Source organism: Lycorma delicatula, chromosome 6 (assembly GCF_047948215.1).
Source record: "Lycorma delicatula isolate Av1 chromosome 6, ASM4794821v1, whole genome shotgun sequence".
Classification (NCBI taxonomy): domain Eukaryota; kingdom Metazoa; phylum Arthropoda; class Insecta; order Hemiptera; family Fulgoridae; genus Lycorma; species Lycorma delicatula.
This window is the reverse complement of record NC_134460.1, coordinates 52,167,377-52,181,975: the sequence shown is the minus strand read 5'-3', so window position 1 is coordinate 52,181,975 and position 14,599 is coordinate 52,167,377. Positions and strand designations below refer to the sequence as shown.

Sequence of the window (14,599 nt, the reverse complement as noted above, 5' to 3'; positions counted from 1 at the left end):
CCGCGTCACTTCATTTAGTTCTGAACACGCAGCTAACACGTAAACATGTCTACAACAGTAGCATCTCCCGCCAAGTGTGAAGTGCGTGTGGTAATTCGATTTCTTCAGGCTGAGGGGTGTAATGCAGCTGAAATTCATCAACGAATAAGTAATGTGTACGGTGAAACTTCAATGAGAGACAGCAAAGTGCGACAATAGTGCAGGAACTTTAAAGCAGGACGTACAGAGATGTTCATGATGCAGGTGGTCAGGGAAGGAAGCGAGTGTCAACCGATGATCTCATTGAGCGAGTGGATGAGGCAATTTAAGAAAATTGTCAGTTCATAATTTCTGTATTGAGTGATTCGTTTCCTGAAATTTGACGGTCAGCTCTCTATACCATTGTGAGTGAGAGACTTCATTACTGCAAACTGTGTGCGAGATAGGTTCCCAAGATGCTGTCATCATCACCATCATCGTCACCATCATAAAACAATGAGAATGGACGCCTCCCTAACATTTCTCTAGTGCTTGTACCACAATGAAGAAGATTTTGTGATCAAAATTGGAACAGGGGATGAGACATGGGTCAATTTCGAAACTGAAGAAACAAAAGAACAATCCAAACAGTGGATGCATTCTCATTCTCTCAGTAAACCAAAGAAGTTCAAGCGGACCGTCTCCAACAGAAAGTGTATGGCTACTGTCTTCTGAAAGTGGAATGGAGTTCTTTTGGTGTAATTCATGGAACGTGGCACAACCACCACTGCAGCCTCATACTGCATGACTCTTCAACGTCTACGAAAGGTAATTAAGAATAAGCGAAGAGGAATGTTGTCATCAGGCATTGTTTTTCTCCATGACAATGCTCGGCCGCACACTGCAGCTGTAACGAAGAAACTCCTGCAGCGTTTTCGTTGGGAAGTGTTTGATCACCCACCATACAGCCCGGACTTCAATCCATCTGATTTTCACCTCTTTGCTCACATGATATGCTGGCTACGAGAACAACATTTTGGCACAGAAATCGAGCTGCAGACCAGTGTAGAAACATGGCTGAAAACACAAGCGGCTCCATTCTATGATGAGGGTATTGGGAAGTTGGTACCACGCTACAACAAAGTCTAAATCAGAGAGGCGACTATGTAGAGAAATGGCGTAACTATGTAAGTACTTGTTACACAAATAATAAAATTTTTATTTTCACTGTGGTTTTAATTTCGTGACCGATCAGGCCTTGAAAAAAAAATAACCCGCGTAATCAATCATATATTAACATCTTAAAAAAAAAAAAAAAAAAAATATTTTAGAAATTTAGATTCGGAGTAACAGTACAAGGTGAGAAGATAAAGATGCTACGATTTGCTGATGATATAGTAATTCTAGCTGAGAGTAAAACAGATTTAGAAGAAACAATGAATGGCATGGAGGAAGTCCTACGCAAGAAATATAGCATGAAAATAAACAAAAGTAATGAAATGTAGTAGAAATAACAAAGATGGACCACTGAATGTGAAAATAGGAGGAGAAAAGATTATGGAGGTAGAAGAATTTTGTTATTTGGGAAGTAGAATTACTAAAGATGGACAAAACAGGAGCGATATAAAATGCCAAATAGCACAGGCAAAACGAGCCTTCAGTCAGAAATATTTATTTGTTTACATCAAAAATTAATTTAAATGTCAGGAAAAGATTTTTGAAAGTATATGTTTGGAGTGTCGCTTTATACGGATGTGAAACTTGGACGATCGAAGTATCTGAGAAGAAAAGATTAGAAGCTTTTGAAATGCGGTGCTATAGGAGAATGTTAAAAATCAGATGGGTGGATAAAGTGCCAAATGAAGAGGTGTTGCGGCAAATAGATGAAGAAAAAAGCATTTAGAAAAATATAGCTAAACGAAGAGACAGACTTATAGGCCACATATTAAGGCATCCTGGAATAGTCGCTTTAATATTGGAAGGACAGGTAGAAGGAAAAAATTGTGTAGGCAGGCCACATTTGCAATATGTAAAACAAATTGTTAGGAATGTAGGATGCAAGGGGTATACCGAAATGAAACGACTAGCACTAGATAGGGAATCTTGGAGAGCTGCATCAAACCAGTCAAATGACTGACAAAAAAAAGAAACTAAGAAAGTGATCCATAGTTGTGGTAGCTTTGTCAGGAATGTAATACAGTACTTAGTAGGATAATAAAGTTTTGGAGGATAATTACCTGAAGGGTGAATAAATAGGATAGGGTACATATAGATAAATAAGTGAACAAATATGTAATATATATATATATATTGTGTTTGTGTGCGTGCATATGCTCATATATTCTTGAGTAAAGTTTTGTGATATGGGATCCACAGTGATCGTATCTTCTCATCCCCTTGACCGATTGTAATTAAAATTATATGGCTTCAATGAAACATTATAAATCACAAAAAAATTTTATAAAAATCAACTGATCCAATCTGAAGACATTAAACAAAATGACAACTGATAAAAAAAAGTGAAATAAAATTCCCCAAATACATTACTAGAATGACATAATGTATTAATGCAACTCTAACTAGTACAAGAATGTGACTGACAAAAGAGAAACACGGATTTTTTATCCCCCCCTCTTGTAGATGTTTGAATAAGATCAAGCACCATTAAAAATTATCTTTGCTACCTAAGAGGAATATAATATAATGAAAAGAATTATATAAACCACAACTAAAATTTTGAGATACTGAACCCGTAAGGTCTGTGTCTCCATGCTTCCTTAAGCAATTCTGATCAAAATTGGAAAGTGTAAACCCCCATATACAGAAATCATCATGCCAAATTTCATCTTAATCAGTCCATCTAGTCTGGAAACAAAAAGCAAAAACAAAGGCAAAAAAACAAAAATATATATGTACAACCTCCCAAAATTTTAATCCTAAAATTGTTTTAGGGTTAGTGATCATGAAACATAAAGATCTGTAAAAATAAATCCTATATGCAAAATATGACCCGATCAGAATACTTCTCCCTTCTATAGTAACATAACACAACCAGAAAAATAAAAAGATAATATTAATTATCAGACAACCAATGATTAATAATAAAACAATAATCACTCTTTTTGTATAGTATTAGGTGTGTTAGTCATTAGCTACTAACAAATACAGACAGAGTTTCATAGAAACAGCATATACTGCTGTTTAACTATGGTGATCAATCAAAAGCAGTCTCTTACAAACTATATCAAGGCATTTTATCATTAATTCAGACCCTTCAATTCCAGGACAATACTGCCAAAGACATTACATGTTTTAAAACCATGCAGATTGCAAGGATGCAGTTTACAGTCTTATTAAGGACCATACCATATTTTTAATCACATCTTCACATCTAATTATAAATAAGAATTTAATATGCTAGTTAAAAAAGTGAAAGGATTATAAAATAATAATTTTTAGTTATTATAAAAAAGCAACACTAACCCAGCATAAGGCGGAGATGGAGGGCTATCCATTTCAACAGTAAGCTGATCTCCAGTGGTAATTCTCAAATTCCTATGATGTTCCAAATCTCTATCAACAGACCATTGTGCCATCTTTCCAAATCTTTCTGATAATGTTAAACGTGGTCCAGGAGATGGAGAACTTGAACGCTCCGATTCAGATTCAACTTTAATAACAGGACGTCTTCTGCGAGATGTCTATAAAAATTATAATAAAAAAAAATATTATAATTAAATAATAAATTTCTAACTATCTTAAAATTAGTAATTTCAGAACTACCAATTATAAGTTAGTACAAAACTTAATTTTACATTTAATTTCCAAAATCATTTTATTTCAAAATGTATAAATAAAGGGACATTAATAATCTATGGGCATTTTAAAAAGCCCATAGATTATTAAACACTATAACATGAAAATTTTCATAAATAAAAAAAAGTAAGGCTTTTTAGATAAAGATCTAGTTTAATTGAAAATACTTTTGAAAGTTAGATATAAGAAAAGTTTCACATTTAAATATTTGGGTTGTGATATCACATATGAGGAAGAAGTAGATATTACAAGAGGGGTGAGTAAATTGGATAGTGAAAGGGAGAGAGAGAGGAAGAGAAAGGGAGGAAGGGAGAGAGTGATGGAGGGAGTGGTGAGAGAAGGAGGGAGGGGGAGAGAGGGAGGGAGGGGGAGAGATAGAGGGAGGGGGAGGGGGAGTGTGTGTGTGTGTGTGCACGCATGTGTGTGGAAGATTTTGACAGTATGCCTTATTAGGACCTTTAAGAAAAGGATAAAGAAAGTTACACAGCTCTGAATATATAACACCAATACACTTACTACTATATGAAGGTGAGTTATAGGTACTACGGAAATCACAATTAAAGAAACACTGGAAATGAAATTTTTAAGGTTTATTGCACTTGAAGAGATCAAATTTTAAGTAATGACATCCAAAATAAGCAAGGAAAAAGAATATTCTTCAAAAAATGTATATATACAGATATATAAAGATTTATATATAAAGATGGGTTCAACATGTCGAGAGAATGTTAGGAGACAGGATTCCTTTAAATAATTAACATCACTAAGCAGGTTAGAGGAGTTTTGGGAAGCCTAGTAAGGGATAATGTGAAACTAGAATAGGCATGATGTCTGTTCAATCAATAAACTATTGATGAGAGAGAATACACTTCTGAAGTCATAATCAAACATAAAATGTATTTTAAAATTTGGTTATCAACAAAGAGGTTTTATAAACCTGTATTTGTTGAGTGACAAAAATTACGATTACTCCAAAAATGCTTAAATGTTGCTGGTGAGACATATAGAACAAAAACAATTTTTTGGCATTTTGCTACCATGATAAATAAAAAAGAAATTATTCTGATGCTGTGGTTGCCGCTCCATAGACTAATGGAATATTTAATAATATATTTCTAGCTTATAGTAAAAATAAGTAGGTTAATGTAAGGAATACATTACATATTAGCACTACAACAGTCCAAAATTATTCATGAGTAGTTGAAGTTAAATAATGTAATCAACTAGTATGAGTACAAACACACATTATGAATAAAATGTCACATAGATAATAATGACCACAAAAAATTCACAGTATAACAATATGATTTAAATTTCTACAACACCAGGTAATTTACATGAAAAAGCAATGATATAACCGTATTGTGAATTTTTTTTTTTAAATAAGAGTCAATTACAGTGCAGCACAGCAGGTGGTTGAATTTTACTATTAATTAATTGGGAGCAAGCAATTGATAGAACAGTTTTCTAGCCAGTACAGTCAGATTTACCTTACAGCCAAACAATATAGTCAGTTTCATAAAGATGCATTGTTCACTGCAACACGTACTGGTTCTTGGTGGAATACCACCAAGTAGCAGGATGGCATAATGTTTGTTAACATTAAACAATGTTAGTGAAGGATTAAACAATGTTAGTGAAATAAAACAACTTTCACAATAAACCCATAGAACCAATTCTAGGTAATCAGTTGCAGATAGAGATAAAGAGAAGAATTTACATCATTATGATAAGAGAATTGCTTATCCTTTCCATTCGAGACATTTAATCTTTAGACAGCACTACTATATTGATAAAAGAGATAAATAAGGTACTTAAAAAAAATAATCAGTGGCGTTGGCATTCGATAAAAGTACCTTTATATTAATAAAGTCTCTGTAAATAACAAAAAATAAATAAAATACATATAAATAACAATTAAATTAATAATGATTAAAGATATTGAAGTATATTAAGGTTTTACCATATCAGTACATGCGAAGCATTATATACATTAAATCCTGATCATATAGACTCATAAATGAACTTAATATTGCAGCTGGCATCGATGTATAAAATTAACTAGAATCTACTAACTTTATTAAAAAGCAAGCTAACTTATGTAGCTGTTAACCAATTAAATTATCTATTTAAACATAAGGCACAATGCTATTTTAACAAACTACTTTAAGAACTTTTTAATTAACAATATATTATCTAAATAATCTCAATGTGGCTTATGTCTGTGTATAGAAATGGGTTCCACTAATAACACGACTTATTAAGATGTTTACAATATATTTGAGATATTAAACAAAAAGAAAATATAATTTTGTTAGAAACAAAAAGAAGCAAGGAACATAAAAACACTATACTAATAAATAAGCTTCTGTACAACTAATAAAAGAAGACAACATAGTGCACAAAACCTTTTCATTTTCACTAATTCCTAAGAACATATTAATGTCATTAAATCCTCTCCTGAACCTTTACATGTCCAAAAATCAAACATTCTTTGCAAGTTTACAGTACACGCCTATTCTTAGAACTCCTTTTTGTCTAATTTTGATTAAGTACTGGTAGCATATTCATCATGTAAAAGTACAATTTTTTTATACACGTTCACTCTTAAGAACCTGTATCCCTACATTTTTGGTATACCTTGAAGAGTACCTATGTTCAATTATCTTGGAATAAATTTCTATCAGTATTATCTACCTGCTCACACAGTCAAGCTTACCTAACGGTCAATGTAACTGTTCAAACCTATAAAATCTGCCTGAAAAACTATGGAACAAAAAACCATTAGTCTTTGTATGAAAGCAGAAATTACAAGCCTTCACAAGTAAGCCGCGTTTTCGAAAAAAAATTATTGGAAGCATTTGCTGTTTCAACAAGTGTTAACATAAAACTAAACTTTCTTCACTGCTACTTTTAATTCATTACTAATTTTTGTCTTATTAACCTCACCTTAGAGGACTTTTCTTTATCACGTTTACGTTTTGTCTTCCTTCTAGGTTTCTCTATAGTTGCTGGTTTTGATCTTGGCACAGAAAAGGATCGTGATCTAAAAAAAAAATCTTAATTTAAAAAATTGAAATAACTGATCCAACTACCTTAAATTCCTAGTGTAAACAGAGAAACAACTGTATCATTGATTAATTAAAACACAATTTAAAAATTTAATTAATATATCAAATAAAAAATACATATTAATAATAAATTGCATTTTGAACACTAACAGTGTTAAATTTGAAAAAATAACATTTTCATTGATTTTATTGAATTAAAGATAACAGGGAGGCAGACTGGATTATAAGCTACTTTTTTTTTGAAGATATAGACTGAAAGAATAAAACTGATAAAAGAACAGGCGATACAAAAAGTTACAAAGTTTAGGACAACAGGATACAAAAATAAACAAGAGATGAGCATCGGAAAGGGTTGTTGAGTGCAAAAAATTAACATTAAAGGTTTAAAAAGTACAAGATATGGTGTTGCGAAAACTGAAAAAAAAACCACTACAAATCATAAAATAAAGTATTCCATGCCCAGAATGAATTGGGAATTAAAGATCATTAAAAATAACTGAGGTGTGATTGAGAGTTTAAATGAAAGAATACAATGTTAACATAAATGAAGGAAAGTAGTATGCTTCTTAGTCAATTAAAACAGTAAAGAAGTTATTGCAAACAAGGGTATTCCATTTTAATTCAACAACTGATCAGTGAATCTATTTTTGATTTTGATGATAGTTGGTATATGATAACTACCCACCTTGTAGTAGCCAAAAAAATATTTTTTTAACAATTTTTTTCTTGTGTAATAGACTATCTTCTAACTCTCCTAAAAGTAAAAATCGCCATTTTTGTCACTTTTTCCAAGAGCTGTAGCATTTTTAATTTACATCATACAGAGGTCAAAATGGGCTTTTTTTGTACTTCTTAGTGTACTCAAAATTCATTTTGTTACATAACCAAATCTTGTAATGTTTATTCAAATTACATTTACAAATAGTTTTTTTTTTTTAATTTTGGGCCCAAAATAAATAATGAAGGGCTCAGGGTAACATACCTGCTTTTTACCTTTTAACTCTTAGGTACTAGTAGTACTTATAAAAAAAAATTGGAATGTTACCTAGTATCCTTCATTAAAAAAAAAAAGGCTGCCAAATCGTAAGATTTTAAAATTGTCTCATTTTTGCAGTCCAAAAACCACATGTAGGACAAGTGGCAAAAATCTGAAATTTTTACAGCAGTAAGTACTTTTAAACCATATAAAATTTATTTTGTTACTCCAAAGGGGTTGACAAGTAATGAAGCCATCAAAACCACCAGAGGAGCCATCAGAAAAATAAAAAACATTGTTTAACTTGTAAGAGTTTATACTTTATTTATAACTTGCTTTTGGAAGAAGAAGGACGATGTAGTATTGTGCTTCAAGTACTCACTAATCACACAGTAGCTTTGATTTTGTAATTTTCCTTCTTTTTTAATATATGAGAAATGGATGTACTGTGGCATAAGTTTTTGACTAGTGATATAACTGTACTTCATCCTGTATCACAAAAGGAGAATTTTGTGAGATGTCCATTACAATACATTCACCCTCCAGCAAGTTTTCCTTTTTAATGTTGAGGAAATTATTTTCCTTTTGAAACTTGTGATTAATTTTTAATTCCGCTAAAGGTGCTACCAATGACTAGTACGGTAGTTCAGTGATGGAGCTGCCTTCTTAAAGCCTCTGAACTTGCTGTGAGATTAAAATTCGGAGTCCCACCTCCTAGGCTTTTCAACCTTCCCCACAGTTGGGAATTTCTCCCCAACCACTATCAAAGCCGTTGATCATTGGAAACCTATTTCAAAAGAGTAAGAAGGAAGATTGGAAAAAGATGTAGGAAACCTGTTCACCACACAAGTGTGGTGGGAGTACTACCCAGGTTGATGGGTGGGAACGCCCATCTACTCCCTTAAAATCTACCCAGGGTAGGACTGTCCCAGGCAGGGGCAGTTTTTGTTTCATGATGACTATTTTATTTCGCCAGTAACCAAATAGCATCCCTGAGCCAGTGAGCATCCCTGATTCCCACAGGATGTGCCTGATAGAGGTAACTGCCAACTTTCTGCACGGAGAGTTGGCAGTTTATTGATAATATAGTCATATAAAGACATATATATATAACATATAGCACTGATTATGTCATCGCCAATAAGAAATAAAATAGCTCCACAGGTATGTGACACTAGGGTGGATGTATAGAGGAAGTGATATTAATAGTGATCATTACCTGGTTGTTTCTGAGATAGAACTATTTGGCAAGGTGGAGGAGAAAATTAGCAGCGAGAAGAACTATGCCAGAGGAGATCTTGAAGTGTATTTGCTACAGGAAGAAAGTATTTGTTTTGTGTATTAGCAAAAGTTGACACAACTGTTGCAGAAATCCCAACATTGGATGAATGTTGCCTATGAAACAGTATGGAAAACCAAAAAATATAGACGTAGGAAGAGTGTGAAGTTGTGGGACGACAAGATACAAGAGGCAATAGGAGATAAAAGGAAGGCATATAAAGCTATGACACAGAATCCTTCAGACAGCACACAAGAACAGTATAGAATTAAAAGGAATTATGCTAAAATCATAGTGAGAAGAGCTCATCAGAAATCGTAGGACAGGTTTACATCTATGGTGGAGAAGGATGTACATGGAAGACAAAACAATTGGCTATAAATTCATGAAACATCCAAATAGCTCAGAGAAAGATACAGCGACACTGGATACTGTAAGTAAGGAAGAATGGATAAAACATTACAAAGACTTGTGGTACGAGGGATCTATAATAGAAAACTCAGAACCTACTGAAAAAAGATTTGATATTGATTTGATAGAACTTTCAAATGCTTTGAAAACAACAAAAAAAGGAGAAAGGCAATAGGAGTAGATGGTATTAACTCTGAGCTCTTGAAGTGTGGAGGCACATTATTTAAGTTGCACCTCTTACACTTACTTAATATGTGATGTATCAATTCAAAAATCTCTAAGAAGTGGAAGATAGACAAAGTGATATCCCTTTTTAAGAGAGGGGATAGAAGTTTGGTGAAGAATTACAGAGGCATAAGTTTGTTATGCACCTGCTTTAATTTATATAGCAGTATTGTTAATCGTAGACTGCAAAGTATTTTGGAGGTAGTTGTAATGGAGGGCCAGGTGGGTTTTCAGAGAGGTCGATCATGCATGGATGGTGTTTATCTCTTCAACAGATCATTGCAAAAAGAGTAGAGTTTAATTTAGACACATCTCTGTTTTGTAGACCATGAGAAGGCCTTCGATAGGGTACTCAGAGGGAAATTATGGTACAGCATGATGAAAAGAGGATTCCACATTTAATAAATGTGATTAAAAGTATGTATGCAAAGACATAAATAGTAATTGTCTGTGATGGGAGGATGACTGAGGAGGTTGTGATAAATAGAGGTGTATAGCAGGGTTGTCCTCTTTCTCCCTCTCTGTTTAATATATATATATATATAGATGAAATGTATAGGGAATGGAAGAGTACAATAAGCCAAAGGATAAAAAATAAGCCCTGATGTATCCTCAACAACATCTTATTTGCGGATGATCAGGTAATCCTTCAAAGAACGGAAAATGATTTGCAGAGGACTGTGTTTATCTGAATGGTTTAAGCTCACCATATAACATATAATATGAAGATATCCCTGACAAAGACAAAAGTCATGGCATTTCTGGGAAAGTTTCCTGTTAGATAAAAATCATTCTAGGAGCTAAGATTCTTGAACAGGCATCTCATTTTAATTACCTAGGCTGTGGTGTTTCTTACGAGAACAACAGAGACTGCGATAAGAAAATCTCTAAATTTCTAGCCTTTGTGGAACAGTAAGGACAACACTGCACAGGAAGGTGCTGAATGAGGCTCAAATGAAGTTTTACAAAGTGATGACTGTTCCCATTCTGTTGTATGGCTCTGAGGGTTGGGTCTTATCAGTCAGCTCAGTAAAATTCAAGCACGAAAATGAGATTCCTTCATTTGGTAAAGGAGTCACTAGATAAGATCATTTTAGGAATTAGGATATTAGAAGTGTTCTAGCCTTGTGCAACACAATAGTAGTGAACAGGGAGAGATGGAAGGACCCCCAACGAAATAATATGCTGTTGACTGAAGGGCAAAAGAAGTATGGGACGGCCAAGCCAAGAAAGCGCTGGTAATCCTTTGAAACTGGAACAGGTAAATCGCCTATACCGTGATGGAAGATGTTGAGGAAATTAGCTTGTTACTTTGCAACAAAAATGTTCCCTTTTTAGATTATTTAAATTTTCAGTAAGTTTATCTACGTTCTCTTGAAATGGAAGAATTTGAGTAGTTAGTTCACAACAGTCAACAGAAACCACTGTTTGAAGATAATTTCAGAATCAAAATCACCCAGCTCTCTTGCAGTAATCTAAGCATTTCATCAGTGCCAGGATATTTTTCACACAGACAGCATGCACATTTCATTTTCTTTATCACATACCATGGTTGAAAGAAGTATCTTATATTCAAATTTCATTTTTAGAGCAGATAACAAGAGTTTTACATTTTGGTGGGTGACACCCACACAAACAGTGAGTACCTGACCCACCAGCCAGAACACAAAATTCAGGTCTAAATCAGCAGATTTTGAAAAACCAATTTTTAAATTATGTTTTTCTTTGAAGGCTGTGTACAATTATTTTAAGTTACATAGGATAAGTCTTTGTTGAACATTAATTTTCTTCCCATCAGTTTGTCTTACAGACACAATTTGTCTTGCCTGGCATCATTCTGGTAAAAATCTTGGACACATTTAATAAAATTTTGATCAATTATGTGATTGTTTCTTTCTGCCGATTTATGGCAAAATTCCACTTATTTTAAATAATTATTTGGATTGATTGGCTAAATACTGACTAACACTAAACTCATTTTGGATTTTTTTAATGCTCCTTTGGTAATAAAATTAAAACATTAATTTTTTCCTGGGTTGATGTAACTGTTTTCATTTTATCCTTTAATTTAATGATTAATTCTTCATATTCCCTACCTAAATCAGCATAATTTTGTGGTATTAAACTGGTTTCTTCTGTAGGCTATTTTATAAACTGGCTATTTTTATAACTTAATTTTTGAACCTTAATGGGGGAAATGCCAAGTGTTGAACAAGCTTTATTCACAGACTCGACTATAACACATTGAGGCTCAAATATATCTTGACATTCCAGTTCACTTTCTCCATCATCTTGTGGTTTTTGTATTTCTTTTAAGCATTTTGTACAGTGCTCTGCCAGGAATTAATTTTAAATTTGGATTGCTTGTTGAAAGTGTCAAAGATATTTCTTGAAGAGATTTCTTAACCAGTTCAGTGTGACAGCAAAATGTGTCAGAACAACTTTTCCCATTAATATGAAAATATTTATCTAAATATTCGGTTTTATTAAAAGTAGAGATATTTTTTTTGTTTCAGTACATTAACTTCTTAAAGATATCAATGTTATTTTCTGTTCAGTAAACTCTAAAATATTGTGCAATACTGAAGATCTATTGTAAGTCAATTTGTGACATACTGTTTCAATGTGAGTGACAATTGAACACTCCATAATATGTTTTTATAAAATGCAAGGGTTCTTACAATAACAATACAGTTAGCATAAAACTACCAATTGCAATTCACTTTGTCTTATTCCAGTTTATCTACAGCAAAAATAAAGATTTCAATAATTAATAAAATTAAAAATAAAAGATATCACATAAAAGAGAAGTTCACTGCTAATAAAATTACTTTATAAATAAGTTTACATTGCACAGTATTAACACTAGCAACAATATAACATACCACATTGAAATCAAAAGAGTAACTAAGCCTTCTACAATGTTTACATTCAGGTTTACGTAAAACATTCATGTCCATGCAAGTCTATTCACTTCCATGTTTAAACACGAGTTTGTGTGTAAGAGTCATACTTTAAGTAACAAACTATCTAGAATATAAAACCATCTAATTATAGACATATCTAAATATTTTGTATAGTAAGCCTACATTATTATCTGAAAAAATACATGCTGTGAATTTTTTGGATATATTGTTCCCAGTTAGAAGGAACAGTGTTTTTAGCGGTTTTGATAGCTTCATTACTCATCAACTCCTTTGAGTAACAAAATAAATTTTATATGGTTTTAAAATATATAAAAATTACTTACTGCTGTAAAAATTTAAGATTTTTGCCACCTGTGGTTTTTGGGCCTCAAAAATAAGACAATTTTAAAATCTTATGATTTGGCGGCCATTTTTTTTTAATGAAGGACACTCAGTAACAGTCTACTTTTTTTTTATAAATACTACTAACACCTAAGAGTTAAAAAAGTAAAATACAGACCTGTTACCTTAAGGTCTTCATTATTTATTTTGGACCCAAAATTAAAAAAAAAAAAACAATTTGTAAATGTAATTTTTGTAAACATTACAAGATTTGGTTATATAACAAAATTAATTTTGAGTACACTAAGATGAAGATCCACCTTTTACTCTTTTCAAAAAGCACTTTTTGACCTCTGTATGATGTAAAATAAGAATGCTACAGAGTTCTTGGAAAAGTGACAAAAATGGCTGTTTTTACCTGTTGGCGAGTTAAAAAATATTCATTACTCAAGAAAAACCTTTTTTAAAAATATAAAAAAATATTTTTTGGCTACTACAAGATGGGTTATTATATACCAATCATGTAAATAAAAAAATAGTGGTACAATAAAATGCTTGAAAATCTTTTGACAAAATTGAATACTCCTACAGAAAATTCAGTATGAACCTACAAATAAAGCAAAGTATTTTCCCATAAAACTTAATCAACATCTTGACATTTTAGTTCCTGTTATAAATAAAAAAAAAGGTTAAATTTGTTTATTCTTATAGTTGTATTATTTTCATTTCTATACAGTTTAATTTTTTTATTATGATTTAAATATTAAAAAAAAGAATTTTGATCATTTTTTATTTTAAATTTGTTGAATTCTTTCTTTTCCTAATTAAAATGATTAAATTAACACTTTTTATTTGGCTTAGGCTTTTTTTTTGGGGGGGGGGGTGGAATGTAATAAATACATCAAGTGTGCCAAATATTCTCTTGCATTGAGGTTCTAAGCAAGGTAATGCTGTAAAATGAAAATTTCAGCGAAAAATTCCTTCACTCCACAAGTGATTTATATAAGATAGTACCAACAACAAATAACATACTTATATACCAAAAGTGTAATAAATATTGTATAGAAAATAATTACAATATTGTATGTAATAAATGATCTAATACATTACATCATTAAAATTAATTAAAATCATTACCATCAAAGGGACCTATGTTAGTATGAATTTTCAATTAGATGTCTTAATTTTTAAACATGAACTATTAAAATAACAGAATAGAACATTACAAGTGCTTGTGGAAAATAAATAAATTACTGCTACTTAGTTGAAGTGTATACACAACACATTATTTCATTACAGGAGGTACATCAGTGTTGCTCTACACCAGTGTCCCAGTCATTCTTAAGGCTGTGACGTACGTAAGCTGCACGATACAAGAGATACCAGTTAAGAGTTGCTTTCTCTGAAAATAACAATGTTCATTACATACCCAGTCCCTATGGTAAACAGAATGAAGGTAACACTAAACATTACATTACCTGAACTTTGGTTGGATTGGCATGTTTAGCGTATTGAAGAATAAAATGGTAAACCACTCATCCTGAGCGACTTGTAACTCAGGCTCAAGTATGTACAACCATACATCTACAACCTTAGATTACGACACTTAATATAT

At 32.3% G+C, this 14,599-nt stretch overlaps 1 protein-coding gene across 4 annotated transcripts in view; it reads right to left on the bottom strand.

Annotated features, from left to right (window-relative positions):
- The window catches only part of LOC142327066 (uncharacterized), a 51,119-nt gene that overhangs the window by 13,603 nt on the left and 22,917 nt on the right, over positions 1-14,599 (bottom strand). For all 4 annotated transcript variants that reach the window (XM_075369866.1, XM_075369864.1, XM_075369867.1 and 1 more), the window contains 2 exons: positions 6,724-6,820; positions 3,442-3,659 (listed from right to left, as the gene is read on the bottom strand). In XM_075369866.1, the coding sequence (XP_075225981.1) occupies positions 3,442-3,659; positions 6,724-6,820 (315 nt within the window). The remainder of the gene's footprint in view (positions 1-3,441; positions 3,660-6,723; positions 6,821-14,599) is intronic.